This window comes from Ceratotherium simum, chromosome 8, assembly GCF_057802395.1.
Source record: "Ceratotherium simum simum isolate JZ-2026a chromosome 8, ASM5780239v1, whole genome shotgun sequence".
Lineage (NCBI taxonomy): Eukaryota > Metazoa > Chordata > Mammalia > Perissodactyla > Rhinocerotidae > Ceratotherium > Ceratotherium simum.
Window position 1 is genome coordinate 41,171,342 of NC_141907.1, and position 17,148 is coordinate 41,188,489.

Here is a 17,148-nt window from a genome sequence, read left to right on the forward strand (position 1 = left end):
CTTCCTAGTGAATCCTTGCTAGTTCCAGCTATGAACCAGCAAGGAAATGCCACATCATATTAAGGCATCTGCAATTAGTATTAGGGAGATATTGAAGCAGGGTCTGATTAAAGCATTTCAAAAGAATATAGACCCTCTGCCCCCAGAAGTAATTGAATAGAAAAACAATATTACACTCTAAATCACAAAACTAACATGTATATTAAAAGTTTCAAAGCTGCCTTTTGCCCTCCTCCCACCATCACCAAGTATGAGCTAGACATGGTGACTTGTTTCCAAAGAATGGAGTGTGGAATGGGAAAAATAATAACCTTACAGTGGCGAAGCCTGCAGACACCCCCTTAACCAAGGGGCCAAGGTTAGCATCAACAGTGGTAAGTCCTACTGATAGCACGCACCCGCTGACTGGATGCAATAAGAAGGCAACTCACCTCTTCCCAAAAATTCATAACCCCAATCTAATCATGAGAAAAGTGTTAGACAAACTGCAGTTGAAAGACAGTCTGTAAAATATCTCATCAGTCCTCCTCAAAACTGTCAAGATCATGAAAAACATGGTAGTAATGATTGCAGTAATCAATTCACAATGTAGACATACATTACATCATCACGTTGCACATCTTAAAGAAATAAAAGTTTGTTGAATGAAAAAAAAATCATGAAAAATGAGGAAAGAATGCAAAACTGTCCAAGACCAGAGTAGACAAAGGAGACACGACAACCAAATGCGATGTAGTATCTTGGGTTGGATCCCGGGACAGAAAGAGTGGAAAAACTGGTAAAAATCTGAATAAAGTCTGGAGTTTAGTTAATAACAATGTACCAATCTTGGTTTCTTCGTTCTGACATATGTACCAAAGTAATGTAAGCTGTTAACATTAGGGGGAAAGGGGTAAGGGGTTACACAGGAACTTTCCATAATATCCTTGCAACTTTTCTGTAAATCTAAATTATTCTAAAATTAAAAGTTCATTTTTAAAAATGCTGCCTTTTAGATTCTCTTACTGCAAAACTCTTTAAAAAACAAAACCTAAACTTGTCACATGGGAGAGGGGTTGTACTTCAGAGTGTGCCAAGTACCAGTTATGGCGTATCCTGCCTTTGGAGTAATCCAGCAGTAAAGGAATCAAGCAAAGAAAACACAAGACAGGTAGCCTTAGGGAGGCAAAAATATTTTTAATAAAAATCACCTTGCAGTGACTTCCATTTCAAGGTAATGGCAATTCTTTACTCTATCTCCATACTCTATCTCCATAGCTGAACTCCTGCAACGTACAGACCAACCAATCGCAAGTAGACCAGAGTGGGGAAGAGCTTTCCAGGGAGAGGTGTGATGGGCTCAAGGAACTGGAAGAAGCCTAGTGTGGCCGGAGCACAGTGAGAGGAAGGAGAGTGGCAGGAGATGAGCTCGAGAGAAGCAGGGACCAGGTTGGGCATGGCCTTGCTGCCATGGCATGGAAAAGTTAATTCCACGAGATCTGACTCACTTGGTCTCTCTGATCCCTGATGTGATGCTCTGAGAAGGAACCTACCAAAAATGGATCACCTGCTTTCACATGTGAGAAAACCTCAGATAAACCCAAATGGAGGAGTGTTCTCTCAATGACTGGCCTGCACTCTTCAAAAATCCTAATGTTATGAAAGACAAAGAAAGTCTGAGATTAAAAAAGGCTAAAGACATGACATTCCCAAATGTCTGTTGGGAAGAGGATCCTGGAAGAAAAAAAAATTTATAAAGGACATTCTGGTGACAATTGGTGAAATTTAAATATGGACTGTATATTAAATAATAGTATTGCATCATTGTCAGATTTCCTGAATTTGACATTGTACTGTAGCTATTATGTAAGCAAACACCCTTGTTCTTAGAGGATTCAGACTGAAGGGCCATGATGTCTCCAGCCTACTCTCAAGTGAATCAGCCAAAATAATAATAAAAACAGTAATGGTAATAATAAGATATACATACGTAAGGAGATAAAACAGATTATGGCAAAATATTACAGTCAGTAAATCTAGGTAAATGGTATACAGGTGCTTATTCTATTCTTGTAACTTTTCTGTAGGTTTGCAATTTTTCAAAATAAAAAGGTAAAAGAATTCCCTGAGGCTGCTGTGCCATGAAGGGCTTCCAAGTCCTACCCTTCAACTTTCAGATTTCTAAATTTTATCTCAAGAATAGCAGAATAAGAATACATTTTGTGGGCATTTACAATTTAAATCATATGACTTTGGCAACAGTTACAAAACAACCCCAAATCAAGGAAAAACATTTCAGCCAGAAGATAAGGTTCCCAACCGGACCAGCTGGAAATTCTAGACCTTGGCGAAAGTATAACAATGGAAAAACACACTTTATCAACTTTCAAACCTCTCTTGGCTCTAGGATGCTTGAAAGAATTCCCGACACCGGATGAGGATAGACATCAAGCCCATTACACTGTCTTCCAGCAATCTTAAAATTACGTCTCCAATTATTATCAGTAGAGGATGGTTCCAGTGTCTGCATATGTTAAACAAACGTGAAACTGAAAAATCTCTCTTGGCATTCATAAAACCAACTAGTTCTGAAGTTCAGTGTTAGCTCTTGTCCAAAAGACTTAATGAGTCCCTCTAATTTCCCCAAGCAGTTTCCTTGGACTAATTCAACATTTGCATGTGGATACAGCTAAACCTCCTGAGCCTCCTAGTGTAAATCCTTCCTGCTCAAGGGGAAAAGTTTTAAGTTTAAAATGCTGTTTGCACAAAGACACATGGACAAAGATATTCACTGCAAGATTGCTTATAATAGCAAAAAAAGAACTTAAAAGTTCTTTAAATAAGTTAACAATACATCTGTATTATGGAATTATATGCAATGATTTTTTTTTTTAATGAAGTAGCTTTAGTAAAGAAAGATCTTCAGGACTATTAAGTTGGAAAAAGCAAGTTGCAGAATAACATTTATGTTTAAAAAATCAAAACTAAATACATATGTATATGCTTATATATCTATGTCCATAAATATGTGTGTTAATGCAAGAAAAGTTCTGGAAGGCTGTCTACAAATTTTCATTAGTAATTACCCTTGGGGAAGGAAATGGAGTTGGAGAAAGCAAAGGGGAACTCTCAGTTTTCGCTCTATTTAACCAAATATTTTTGAAGTTTTAATTATAATCACGATTGGTGCGTCACTTCTGTAATTTTCAAAAAATATGTATGTAAGTCAAAGGTACAAAAAATAAATAGCAAAAACATTGTGAAGATTCTTCTTTTTCTACCATGTTTTCCTAATTGTGGACAATGAGCATTTACTACTTTTATTTAAAAAATAATACAAAGTGTTTTTAAAAAGAAAAGATAAACAGGTTGTTGACTCGAGCTAGGGAAAGCAAGGGTGTTTATGAATAAAAGAGCCAGTAGGAGATCCCTAAATGGCTCAGGAATTGCCAAATCGCTACAAATTTGGAGCAGTGGGTCTGCTGGGCCAATCTTCAGTGGATGGACAGGAAACGAGAAGCCTTCACCGAGGGCCCCACTGGCTGTCCGTTTAGGCCCAGGAGACTGCAGTGTCTGTGAGTCTGGGCCACTGGAAGCACAGACTGCCCCTCGCCGAGCGCCATGGTATGTGCACACCAGGAAGGCCTGCAACCAGCAAGCCCTCTGTCCTTTAGCAAGCGCAGAAACAGCACTTATGGAGAAAATGCTGACTTAATTAGACACCAGCAGCATGAACAGCTCCCAGGGGGCAAAATTCTCCCAAAGCTACTTATAGGAGAAGTCTGTTCAAAGTGCAAGAAGGATGGCTTGAGGATCTCTTTCTACTCTCTTTCGTTGGCTGGCCAAAACAGCATCCACCTGCGCCCACAACCCCATCTGCCGATCCGTGGACTTTGTTGCCCTAAAGGAAAAGAAGATATTAAATGGCTAACTTTAGAACCAGGCCACAGCAGAGCCTGAACATGAGCTGGTGTCTCTCAGAGAGGCGACCATACCTTCAAAGAATAAAAGAATTAAGCTGCATGGTGTTAGCATACTCTCACTTCTTTTCTTAAATTAATCCATGCAACTTCACTTATTCCTATTTTAAATATGTGCTTCAGTGGAAGATTTGACTGGTACCATTGTGTTCAGCTAGTCCAGGCTTATAAATGAATTAATAATGACAAAATAATAGCTAATACTTTCTAAACACTTAGATTCCAGCATTGAATGTATTCAATGCCCTGAACACAGTGGCAGGCGCTGTGTTATGTGCCTGACATACTTTATCTCATTTAATCCTCCCAACAACTATTAGACATGGGTACTATTATTATCATCCCCCTTTTACAGGTGAGGAAACTGAGGCTGACCAAGAACAAAGGGCTGGTAAGTGGCAGAGCCTATATTCTAATTGATGTTAATTTGATTTCAAAGCCTGTGCTCTTAACTGCTGTGTTATTTGGGGAAAGATCTATTCTTCAGATGAACAAAAGCTGGGTTCTAAACCACTTCATCTTTTGTACCTGGAATTCGAACCAGGTACCAGAACAAAGAGCTCCAAAAAGACTCTTAACAAACTTCAGAAGTCCCAGCCCATTTTCTCATCTCTAGTTGAGAATGATAATACGAGACCCTATCTCACGGGGTTGTCGTGAGAACCCGAGGAGGTAACTCATTCAAAATGCTCAGCTTAGTCTCTGGCACATAGCTATTGCTCAATAAATGTGATAAAAATAACTAATACTTGCAAAAGAGTACCAGTGAACATATCAGCTGGATTAGTTTACCAGTATAGTCGGCAAACACCTTGCAGAAAGCAGGGTCAAAGTCATGAGATACTGAATGGGGAAGTCTTGAGGGAAGGACTGAAGAAGCCACAAGAATTAAGTCCACCTATTTGACGATTTTACTTGGTACTGAACTCACCCTCTTTATGCCAGGGGAGGGAGTGGAGAGGAAGGTAGGGAGATGGGAATGTAGGGATCCAGGCAGAACAGACTGGCTACTTTGCCCTCCTTGCCATTGCCCTACCAACAGTGCTATCTTAGTGAAATTGAGTTAAAATCAGCTCAACGCTATTTGAAAGTTGCTAAGAGAGTAAATCTTAAAAGTTCTCACCACAAAAGGAAAAGAAAACATTGTAACTATGTGAGGTAACAGATGTGTTAACTAACCTTATTGTGATAATCATTTTGCCATATATACATATATCAAATCATTACATTGTATATCTTAAATGTATACAATATTATATGTCAATTACATCTCAATAAAGCTGGAAAAAAATGAGCTCAATGCTATATCTAAAAGGGGAAAAAAGCCATGAATCAGCAGCATTAAAGGCTGAAAGATGTTTGGGTGGGGAAATAAAGGAAGCCTTACCTTTTTAACACCCAGATTTGTGGTTTTCAAACTGTGTTCCACAGAACCCTGCTTCAGGGGTTCTACAAATGTTTTCATTACGATTTCACTTTTTAAATATAATTTGATTGAATAATCAACACACACACTCAAGTGTGTTATAAATCAAATTTAATCTCATTGGAGACCCCAAACTGAGATAATTTGGGAGGTTAACTTATTTTTATGAAGATCTCAAAAATAAAAGTTCTCCACTATCTTTCTTTATTGAAAAGAAGAGAGCTGTTTAAAAAACAACAGAAACAAAACAAAAGAACACTATTTGCAAGCATATATCTGTGTGAATTTGGATTTTCTTAATCCTATGGGAGCAAAACAAAATTCAGATATAAACTGGTTACTGAGACCAATAAAAGACTGAAATTTTCAAAATTTCATGTTCATCAAGTAGCCTCATTGTTCTCATTAACTGTATATAATTCACTAATAAAAGGAACAGATACCAATAAAATGTCATATAAAATAGTATATACATACACAGAGAGGTTCTACATAAGATTTTATTTTATTTTATTTTTTTGCTGAGGAAGACTGGCCCTGAGCTACCATCTGTGCCCATCTTCCTCCATTTTGTATGCAGGATGCTGTCACAGCATGGCTTGACAAGCGGTGCGTAGGTCCGCACCCGTGATCCGAACCTGCGAACTCCTGGGCCGCTGAAGTGGAGTGCAAGAACTGAACAGCTATGCCACCGGGCTGGCCCTAAGATTTTATTTTTCAAAAAGGTTGTGCTACTAAATGAAAAGTTTGAAAACCTCAGCCCTAGATGGTTTGAACAATGAAGTGGGGAGGCGAGGTTCTATACGTAAGATGCTCTGGCTTGTGCTCCACCCCTGACAGCTCTTTCTCTTTCTCTGCCCAGCTTCCCAAGCTACGGACTCCTGACTGCAGGCACCGGTGGCGACGGAGATTCAGAGAGCTAAGATGGAGCTTGCATCGCTTTCCTGCTGCAAAGGTCCACCACACAGAACAGCGAGCCTCCTTCACCACCGGGGCAACCTCCACCCGTCCCTCCTTCCTTATTCTAGGTAACACTGATTTGGAAAGCGATGCCAGTGAGTCTTCCTAAGAGCTCAGGGCTTCCAGTTCCTTATCTCAACTTTGGAAAGCTTGCCTTGTTACCCAGGAACTTCCTTCCCTCTCTGGTATTCTTTGACTTAATCTATTAATCAGTGAAATCTGCTAATGACATGTCATAAGGAAAAATACCAACAGGAAAAGGTAGAGACAAATGGAAATATTGAACTCTGCCCCATTTCTTTGGGAAAATTCCAGAAGTAAGGAGTAGATGGAAAGGTGAAAACCTAGAAGAGAAAGCATGTGAGACAGCTGTGAGCCGTAGAAGCTTTCACTTTTGCATAAATATACGTAAGACTATATTAGTTATAAAACGCCATTATTTTCACATAATTTTGCAAATAAATGTGATCACCCTCACACACTGCAGCTTCAGTTTCATTATATTTCACATTATTTCGCCATTATACAAGTTAAGCCTACTTCAACCACAAAATCTATATCGCAAAAAAAATTTCCACATTTATGCAGAAACATTTCAAGTGAGAGGAATGACACATTGTGGATTAATGACACACTATGGATTAAGTGGATAATCCCTTAGTGCTGGTTGTTAATTTGATTTGTACTAACACCTCCTATATTTATCCTTTATGGGTTTAGATTCCAAAGAGTTAGAAGCTTGTTAGTTTGGTAACTTTCCATACTACCTGAAAATTCTATCAGTTGGAAACAAGATTGGCCATAGTTAACTGCTGAAGCTGAGTCATGGGTTCACAGAGGTTCAGTATTCTATTCTATTCTCTATTCTACTTTTGTACATGTTTAAAATTTCCCATAATAAAGCTTTTAAAAATAAAATCTATCTGCCTTCCCTGAAGTCTATTTTAAAATAGATTCTATCAGTCAGTTTCATCTAAGCCTTAGTGTAGCAGAGGTCACACATTAACCAGCCAGGCCCAAGAAGAATACTGCATTATTTCTCTCTGTTTCCTTCAGGTCTCCTTTGCAATTTTTCTTTATTGAATTCTCACGTTTCTGTCATTCACTTATTCACGGCTTCTGTTCTCAGATGTCACTATAGACTTTCTGTCCAAGACTTTCTGTCCAACATCCATATATCCAAATGGAGAAGAGAAAAATCCTGAGCCTAATGTAATTAAAGTTCTATTATATATCCTACAGTTTGGGGTCAGCAGACAGGATTACAAATAAAGGCCTCTAGCAAAATAATGTAAGACTGCTCCAAAATGCAAAAGAATTTTCTGGAAATTCTAAAACAATAAACGAGTCCCTATCCCACATCACTTTTGGGGAAGCCTTACAGTCTTTGTGCACAAAAGTCAATAGCTTGCAAAGAATTTTAACCAAAAGGTAAATGGCAGAAACAAAACAGTATATTTGCCCTCAGGTAGGACTGTAAGGATTAAAATTATGCTTTGTCACCTTAGCTGCCTTGCTGGGGGCGCTCTCCCTATACCTCCTAAAATAAGAAGGTGGCTCTTAGATCTTTGATTTAACCCCTTACATCAATTTCTCAAAGACACCATTTTTCTTTCCTTCCTTCTTATTCTTTCTTCCCTTCCTGCTTTGTAACATTAACAAGATAAATAGGAACAGGAATCGATTGTCCTCTCCTCTGTCTTAGGTTCCTCCACTCTACCCCTTGCCTGATAACATGCACTGCTTTTCACTCAATGACCTTTTCTAGATATGAAGCTTCAGAGGTGAACAGGACACTCTCTGTCTTCAAGATCATTTTCCTCTCTCCTTTGACCCTGACCATCCCTTGTTCCATTGCCTCATCTTGCAGAAAGGTGAGGGCCTGTTTAACTTACACCTTGGTTTGGATTCAAGATAGCTGTTGTCAGGTTGTGGGTTTGTTTTTTACAAAAACCCATAGACAAATAACGCACGTAAAATAAAAGCAAGATGTGTACAGAAGTTCTTTAGAAAAAAATCTGGGGGTATTTTTAGGCCATTCCCACTAGAGGGTGCTAGACCTTGCACTAAGTTCTCAAACAGCCCTATGGACGCCTGTCTTCCTGCCCCTCACTGCCCCTTACCCCACCCCAACCCTATGATTCCAAAGAGCTCTTTAGCATACATAAGATCCAGACAAAATTGGGACCTTCTCTGTTGGAAAAAATTGGAATTCTTGAAATAGATTTCGTACCCTCTCTAGACGGAGCTCAGGCCCCATCTTATTGGTTTCAGACCCTGCCTCAAATAGGGGTTCTGACATCTCAGTGAACTCAGGGTTCTACAGACAGACACATCTGAGACTGAGAGATTCTAAGGGTAGGTGTGGAGACGCCAGGAATCCACAAACAATGAACAAATCCTGCTCATAATCACCTTATATGCCTATCGTGTTTTCCAGTAGTTTCAACACATCACAACCCTGCTCTAACTTCATTTTACATGTTAGGAAAAACTGAGGTCCAGATTTATGCAAAGGTACTTGTAAGAAGCCTCCCTTGGCATCCAGCCCAACACCACCATCCCCTCTGGACAGGAGTTACTGTAGATCAATTAGATATGGGGACACCAATGACAACCTTGAATGTGTGTGGTTCTTTTTCCTTCCAGCCATGAGAACAGCAGATCCAGGCTAACCCCAGGAAGTGGCTTATCTCTTGGTCTAGCACACTCTGCTGTTGATGCTCTCCAGCCAGACCCCCAGGAACACAACTGTGGTTGAACAAATTGTGTTGAATGCTCATAGCAGTGAGAGACCACGCACTGGGGAAGCGTGGGACATCTCAATAAGAGGGTGTTAGAAAGAACTTATAGGATTGGGGCTTTGCTTTGGTAATTTGGAGGAGAGTTTAAGGAAAAGGATTTTGCTCTGGATTGGGTGCTGTCAGTAAGCGGGGATAGTTCTTTAATTGTGTATCTTAATAAATCTCATTTGGGACAGATGGGAGCAAAGCTAATGCTGTCATCGGTAAAGCAGCAGCAGTGACTCAGATTTGGTGGGAGAGAGGGGTGTCCGGTATTTTGTGGTTTGCAGTGACCTTGTTTTTGTGTGTGCTTAGATAACATATGAAGTGGTCTTGTTTATTGTCTCACTTCATCATGGTCACAGCATGACCTTGTCTGAGGTTGGTGTTCTGAGACTGTTTATGTCCAACCAGAAAACACCATGGCCCAGCTGCGAGTGCCAGGCCAGCTCCTACCGATATACAAGGTAGAGCTGCCTTGTCATGGACCACTTTTCTTTTTCTCACCTCTCTTTAGTCTTGTCTTTCATGCCTGGAAGATGTGGGGATTAGATAAAATGAAACAGCATAACACAGCACCCCAGAACTTCTTAATTATTTAAGTTGACTAGCTATTCTGTGCTGTCCATTGTTTTGGCAATTGTCTATCTCCTTTGAGGAACTGTGGAGAAGGGCTCCTTTGCCAAATACCACTTATTAGCATCCTAACCTCAACATTAGGTCCACCATCTGATTTAGGTGACAGACTTGTAACATCATGGAACCACAGTCACAGTCAGGACTTGAACTCAGATCTTACACCTCCTGATCCTTTGCTTTCCCCATTTGCTATGGTGATGGCACCAGCTGGTGACCGGCCTGCACTAGAACCTGGACTTGTGATGCCAAATCCAGCAGGGCTTTTTCACACTACTATTAAATCGAGTCTAAAATTCTCCTATCAGGGGCCAGCCCGGTGGCACAAGCGGTCAAGTGCGCACGCTCCACTGCGGTGACCCGGGGTTCACCGGTTCGGATCTCGGGCGTGCACCAATGCACCGTTTGTCAGGCCATGCTGTGGCGGCGTCCCATATAAAGTAGAGAAGGATGGGCATGGATGTTAGCCCAGGGCCAGTTTTCCTCAGCAAAAAAAAAGAGGGGGATTGGCAGACGTTAGCTCAGGACCGATCTTCCTCACAAAAAAAATAAATAAATAAAATAAAATAAAATTCTCCTATCAGAGATCAAGGTCAGGGCAACCACAGAAAGGGCATCAAATCTGTAGGTTGTACATCAATCAGCTAGAGGCAGGAGGGATTGTGGGGTTCACTGGGTCCCATCTAACCCTGCAGGGCAAATGCACAGATTGGGCAGGTGTTGCAGAGAACCAAGGCTGGAGGCTAAGCAGTAATATTAGAAGGGTCTTAACCTCTTCCTGCTCCAAGGTTCACACCCCTTATTCTTTTACATTCTGTAAAAACTCCCATCTGAGGCCAGATTCTGCAGTGAGTTGGTTCTTCATAAACCTTCACAGACTCAGACGACATAAAGACCAGGTCGATCAATGAACATCCAGGAAGAGGGTTCCTCTCCATTCTACGGCTTTCACCTCTACTTCTGCTGAAGCCTCAGAAATCCAAGTTGGCACAAACGACACACGTAGGCGAGCAATTCATACTTATGTTTTGTTCTCTGGGCTTTGGGGTAGCCAAGATAGAAAAATATGCAGCAGCAACTTCTTTTCAAAGAGTTTTCAAACAATTCATTCTGGGGGTGGGAGTGTGGGGGAGGCCAACAGAACGAGTCCCTTCTTCACACAGGTTTCATAAACCATTAAAAAATATTTTCTATCCTTCAGCATGGGAAACAGGCAATTCTCAACGTGGAGAGGAGCTCTTGAGTGTAGAGACTTAGCTTGCCGCACAAGGTATAAAGATTCTTAAATTTTTCTCATGTTTATTTTCAGTTGTCTCAGCACAGAATGTTCTCTCAGGCAAGGTCAACTAGGAGAGACTCTAAAATACAAATACAGTTGATTTGGACCACAGGAGGAGGCCTTAGTTAAATATATAGAAATGGTGGCTCCAACTATCAAATTATTTTGCTTCCAGCCAAGTCAAATCTAAGTCTCAGTTTTCTTCTGAAAGCCCCCTATAACTAAGAGGAGGTATGAACAAAATAGGATTTCAATGCACAACTCAAGTGTCCAACCTTCCCATGAAGAGTTTCTGTAGAATTCCACACTGCCTAACAGAACCTGTGTGCTCTCCCCAGGGAGGGAAGAAGTGAAAGACGCATCTATGTAACTTACAACAGGAAGATGGTGCCCCCAAGGTTGTTAATAAATACTTTATTATGAATTATCATGTGGGAAATGAGCACAAAATTACGAATCTTTTTTACAAAATCTAATGTCTTTTCTGACTCTGGGGTCTCATAACCAAAATGAAGTTATTTTTCATTTGTTTGTAAGCTCCTAATGTGCTTTGTTCAAAGCATTATTAAAACATAAGGGAAACCAAAAAAGGGAACACAGGTTGGTAAAACAAAAAAATTATTAGTCACACAGCTTAAAAACTCTCACGCCCTGATTGATTTTGCTAAGTTTGGATAGGCTCTAATTATTTGAGAATAATGTAAAGAGACTGTTCAGATATCTGATTCACAAAATCCACTGTTAAGACTTTCAATATTCTGGCTCTTTTGACATTGAGAGTTAAGAGGCAAAATGCTCAAGTCCATTGCTCCAACGTAATGGATTTACACATTGTTTTTAAAATTTCTGTTCTCCCTAGAAGGAGCTAAAAGGCAGGCTAAGGCAACACTGAAGAGCAGGCAGGGAGGAAAGTAGGGCTTCAAGCAGTGGATCCAAGAAAAAAAAAGGAACCAGCCTGCTTTATCTAACAGGACCTACCGGACACAGTGCCGTCAGCTCAGTAAGACCCAGGCCCAAGACCAAACTCTGTTGATGGTGGTGAATTCCCTGCACACACATTATTTCTACAATCTCATAAATTTCTTTTCCACAGACTTTTCTTCTGAGGCAAGAGACTAGAAGAGGGACCCTCTCTGCTTGACCTTTTTATCCCCAACTCCTATCACAATCCTTAGCATATACTAGGTGACAAATCTTTCCACCTGAGGCATCTCTAGGACAAGTCTAAGTCATCTGTCTTTAGTACTGTCCCCACAATCAAAATCCTCCCTCAGGAAAAAAAAAATGACTTAGCAAATATTTTTATCTTCATGTAAATATAAGGCAGTGGAAATGGAAGGCTTCATTCTCTGTTGAAGGTGTTTTAAGTATCACTGAACAGAGAGAGAGGGAAATTTGAAGAAATGGAGAACATTTCTCATTCCAGAAATTGTGTTCTGCTGGTGGTGACAGACCTATCCTATAAATCCCATTGGACAGATGGACAAAAGGAGGCCTAGAAAAGAAACACTTTCCTGAGGTCCTCCCCTCCTACAGCCTGCACGGCGGATATAGGTGACTTTCCCAATGAGCCTCTGTTCCAGCTCAGTCAGGTTCAACTGAACTGCCCCCAGAGAAGAGGGAAGGAAACTGGGAGACTTACAGGCACACTGCCCTGCTCTTGGTCTGTGGGGTTTTATTCCCACAAGTGGGCCCAGACAAATGTATTCAGATGACAGTCTCCTGCCCCCACACGGACCCCCTGAAGTGACTGGTTGGGGAAAAAAGCCTTAGGCATGTGAACAGCAAGCTTGAGTCTCAGCCCTGGGAGGCCACACTGCGAGACCTCAGGACCTGGACCTGCACCCGGCCTCCCTGCTGGTGTGCACCCAGCTGGGGGTCCCCACAGCTCAGAAACCACCTGGGGCTGGCTGTCAGTACACTCCGGCCAGGACTGCACTCCTACTCCTTCCCGGAAACCAGATGCTCTCTTCCATCAGAGAGCTGGAAGCCACTTCCTTATTTTGGAAATGGATCTTTTATTTCATAACTGGTAAAAGAGATTGTATACGCAACGTCCCAACTAAGCAATTCGTTGTGATGCCTCATTACCTACCCCTAATTCTTTTTTTCACTGATACTGTCAACTTGCTATTCCCCAGATATAGGTTTCTGGATTAATTCTGTTGATCTTTTTCACTCAAAAAGTGGTGAGTTATTTCCAGAACACTGACTTCATCAATCTTGACAGTAGCACTGCCTTTATATATTACAATCACCAGAATGTTCTTTACATTTCCACCACTTCAAAATTAAGTGTGGAATGATTACCTGGACATGAGACTTGCCAATGACTCACATTTTATAAAAAGGATTTTATGTCCATGTGTGTAATGCTACCCGGATATAATTCTCTAGGAAGAGAATTCCTATTTTATTTATTTACTTTTTCGCAAACAATTTTAGAGGCAGGGTGTTAAACTGACTGAAATTTCACAAGATTGACATTATTGCTTCAAGTGCTTGAATTGGTTACATTAAAAAAAATTTAAGGTACAGACTGTTTTAAATAAAAACTAAATTTTCTTTTTAGCAACAAAATCAAGTGTATGCCACACAAATACAGTAACTATTTTGGTTATACAGAAATGGAAGCCAAAAATAAATTAATGTAATACTGGAAAACAGAAATTTAATACGCAAAAAAGTAGGAAATAATTTTCCCCAACCCATGCCATTCACATGAGTTAATCACAATAGTGCTGATAAATGCCTTGACCATATAACAGCAAACGAGGGCAAAACATTTAGTGCACAATATTTCAATACATATGAATATACAAAGTTGATCAAAATGCAATGTTGAAAGATAAAACCCATCTGTAATAAAGCTACACTCCAATATCTAAAATAAGCCCTAAGCTCCAGTTAGAACACAGTTCATTGTTAGGCATGCCCATGAAATTAAGGGTATCCATGAAAATAAACACATAGGGGCCATTTCTGTCATTTTTTTTCCCCATTTCATCTGAAATCCAAAATATACCAAGCTATAAAACCAAACATGACTGGCTTCCTATTCAAGCCAACACCTCTCATGTTGTTCCTTGGCTCTCTTCAAACCAGCCTATTTCGTAGTGCCTCAGGATGGAAGATGCATCAACATAACGGCACTGATATCAACATTTTACCAAAATTTACTTTTAAACAAATAACTTTTTAGCATACTGTACCATAATCTAGATGCTGAACTAGTAAGTAACCAATAAAGCAAATATTTCTTCTCTTTTTTAAATGGAAAACACTGTAACTTATTTTAAAACACCCAGCAGTTAAAAGAAATACAGCAGGCCTACTCACTCCTGCCAGAAAACGACACACAAAGACCCCGACACACAAAAACCCCTGCTGTGGGAGGGAATATTGCTGAGTTTGTGTGCTATCGCTGACGTCAGAATGGTCTCACATATCCCACACCATTCTTTGCTTTACGCGATGAATGAGGGATGAAAAATAAAAGTGTTTGCTACTGTCTTTACATAAAGTGAAATGACTGGGGGGAAAATGTAGCTGCCTAGTGTTTGTTTCATTTATTGAAGAGGAAGAGAGAAGAAATGACCAGATAACTCTAAAGTTTAAAAAACTGATCGAGGGTTGGTGGATGAGTATGTTTTGGTCCTTTTCCAATTTTCTCTTCCTGCATCACATAACCATTTTAATGTCTTTGCATTATCTTCCATACTTATTTTTTTTATTCCAAAAATCTATCCATGAATACTGAATTTTAACTGACCCTTTCTATTAAAAGGAATTACTTCAGTTAAGTCACTGGGAAAAACTCTTTGCACATTCAAAGGAAAAAGAAAATGTAATGAATTTATGACTTAGCATTCAGATATTACTTCTATAGGCTCCCAATTGAAACTTTTTTCCCCAATAAATTAGCTAATAATTTTTTTAAACTTTTTTCCTAATAATTTTCCTAATAAATTAGTCATTTTAAAGATAATTTTAATAGTTTTTCTTATGAATCAGTTCCAAATATATTAGAGATCAACCATCATTTTTTTAAACTTTGCAACCTGCAGTCAAATATATGGGTTATATATGGCACAAACAGTTCCCTATATCAATCACCTTCAACTGGAAAGCGTCTCTCCTTAAAAACAGAATAAAAACTCACCTTCCAGGTAAGTGATAACTGCATATGTTTCATATGGAGGAAAAAAAGACAAAATATTTATAAATATGAATTTGCCTCTAAACAAGGCAAGGTATATTTTCGTCACTTGTATAAAACAATAACGTGAAGATCACCCTGTTTTTGTCTTCTCCAGTGAAGAGTAGAACATTTGACTTCAAGCATGAACAAATGAGTGTTGGCATGCTTATTTAAGTTCTGAGCAACAAACAGTTCAAGATATTTCAAGATAACAAATCCAGTTTTCATCTAGATAAAGTGCTATGCTCTTAATTGTTGCAAAACGGCCACTAACCTTTTCAATTTCAATTTTAGTCCACGTTATGCCAAATGTTTGCATGTTCATTCGCTGATTTATTAGGTAACAAAATAATATGTTCACAGTATATTATAGTGTATGGAAATCAACTGACCTCCCAAAAGAAGCCAAGAGCTACGACTCATGGTATTTGTAGGAAACCAAAAACCAGCTTGACGGCAAAACACCAAATCGACCCTTTTAATAAAAGGTACCAATCCTCATACCATCTAATAAATACATATATAACAAAAGTGAAAAAAGTAAAAGTAACTACGGTGAGATGAGGGTCTTCCAAAAAACTCTGTCTTGTCAAGCATCCTAGGAGTCTGAGCCAAAGAAACGCCGCCATTTTGTTCATTCCTCCGCCTGCCCACTGACACTTCCTTTGACCCACCTTCGTACCCAGCTAACTCCAGTATTCCCTCTAGGGAAGGGTCCATATTAGCCCTGGGACTTGCCAGCGCCTCAGTAAACAGACTGAAATGTTAAAAAGTGAAGAGTTGTACAGCGTGGCTGATGGTAGTAACGGTACAGTGCCTTTGTTCTTCCTGATAAAGAATGATGTTGGTACTGACTGGCTAAGGAGAGCTGTGCTGGAGGCAGTCACCACGGCATCTCAGCCCTGGGAGCACAGACTGCAAAACACCAGCGGGATTGGAAAGATACCTTGGAAAGCTTAGCAGTGCCAGATAAAGGATAGATACAACTCACATGACCTGACAGAAGAAAAGTGTCACTAAAAACAAACAGCATAGAGTTATTTTCCTGAAACTTAGTTTTGGCAGAAAGGTAAGAAAAGTAACTTTTCACTGTCCACAAAAGCCGCCTCCTCTTGGCTTTGCCTGCCCTGAGCTCCACACCTTCTTAGCCCGTGGAATTCTAACAGCTAGGTGAGCACGCCCCCTGGCAGATGCTAGCCACCATGAACAGCTTCTCTTCATCCTGTTCCACCTGGAGGATGATTTCAGTATCGAGGTCACTCACTTTTAAACATTTTCACTTGCACAAACTTAAAGCTACAGTTGCAGCCCCCTAAAAGGTGGCCATCTACCCAATTCTTCTGTCTTTCTGTCAGAAAAGAAGCAGAGAAGCTAAAAATGGGGAGCAACGTTTCCAGGGGCAACTTAAAGGAATGCATTGAAAGGAGACCCCGGAAGCCATTTAGGAAGTTTAGCAAAGACCCCAAATAGACGGTAGACATTCAGAGGAAATGTCATTCTAATTCAGCCAGACAGAGCCAGTGGCATAGCATTTACCCAATCCTAAAATTAGCAACTGTTATTCATATAAATCTTACTACAATCTGATTGCAGTTAACTCTACCTCAGACTAAAATAAGACCACAAGTAGTGCTGTATGTAAAAAAACAAGGGGCGAGAGAGTCTAACACAGCCAGACCATTGAGACTCGGAGTAATACCACTGGTGGGCTGCTGGGGAAGAAGAAAGTCTGCAGAGAAACCAGGTAATAGTGCTTTGAATATTTTCCCCCACTTGAATTAGTCCCACGGTTCTTTAAATTATTCTCTTGACTGATAGAATAAAATATATCCAGATTCTGAATTTTTTGATATATCTGATGTCAGGCCATAGAATTCTTCAATAGCTTGGGCATCTATTTTCTG

General features: G+C 40.0%; 1 protein-coding gene across 2 annotated transcripts in view; it reads right to left on the reverse strand.

Moving 5' to 3' along the window:
* Window positions 1-1,156: 1,156 nt before the first annotated feature.
* The window catches only part of USP46 (ubiquitin specific peptidase 46), a 78,488-nt gene continuing 62,496 nt past the window's right edge, over window positions 1,157-17,148 (reverse strand). For both annotated transcript variants that reach the window (XM_087434307.1, XM_004419060.3), the window contains exon 9: window positions 1,157-17,145. In XM_087434307.1, the coding sequence (XP_087290433.1) occupies window positions 17,044-17,145 (102 nt within the window). In that variant the 3' untranslated portion in view covers window positions 1,157-17,043. The remainder of the gene's footprint in view (window positions 17,146-17,148) is intronic.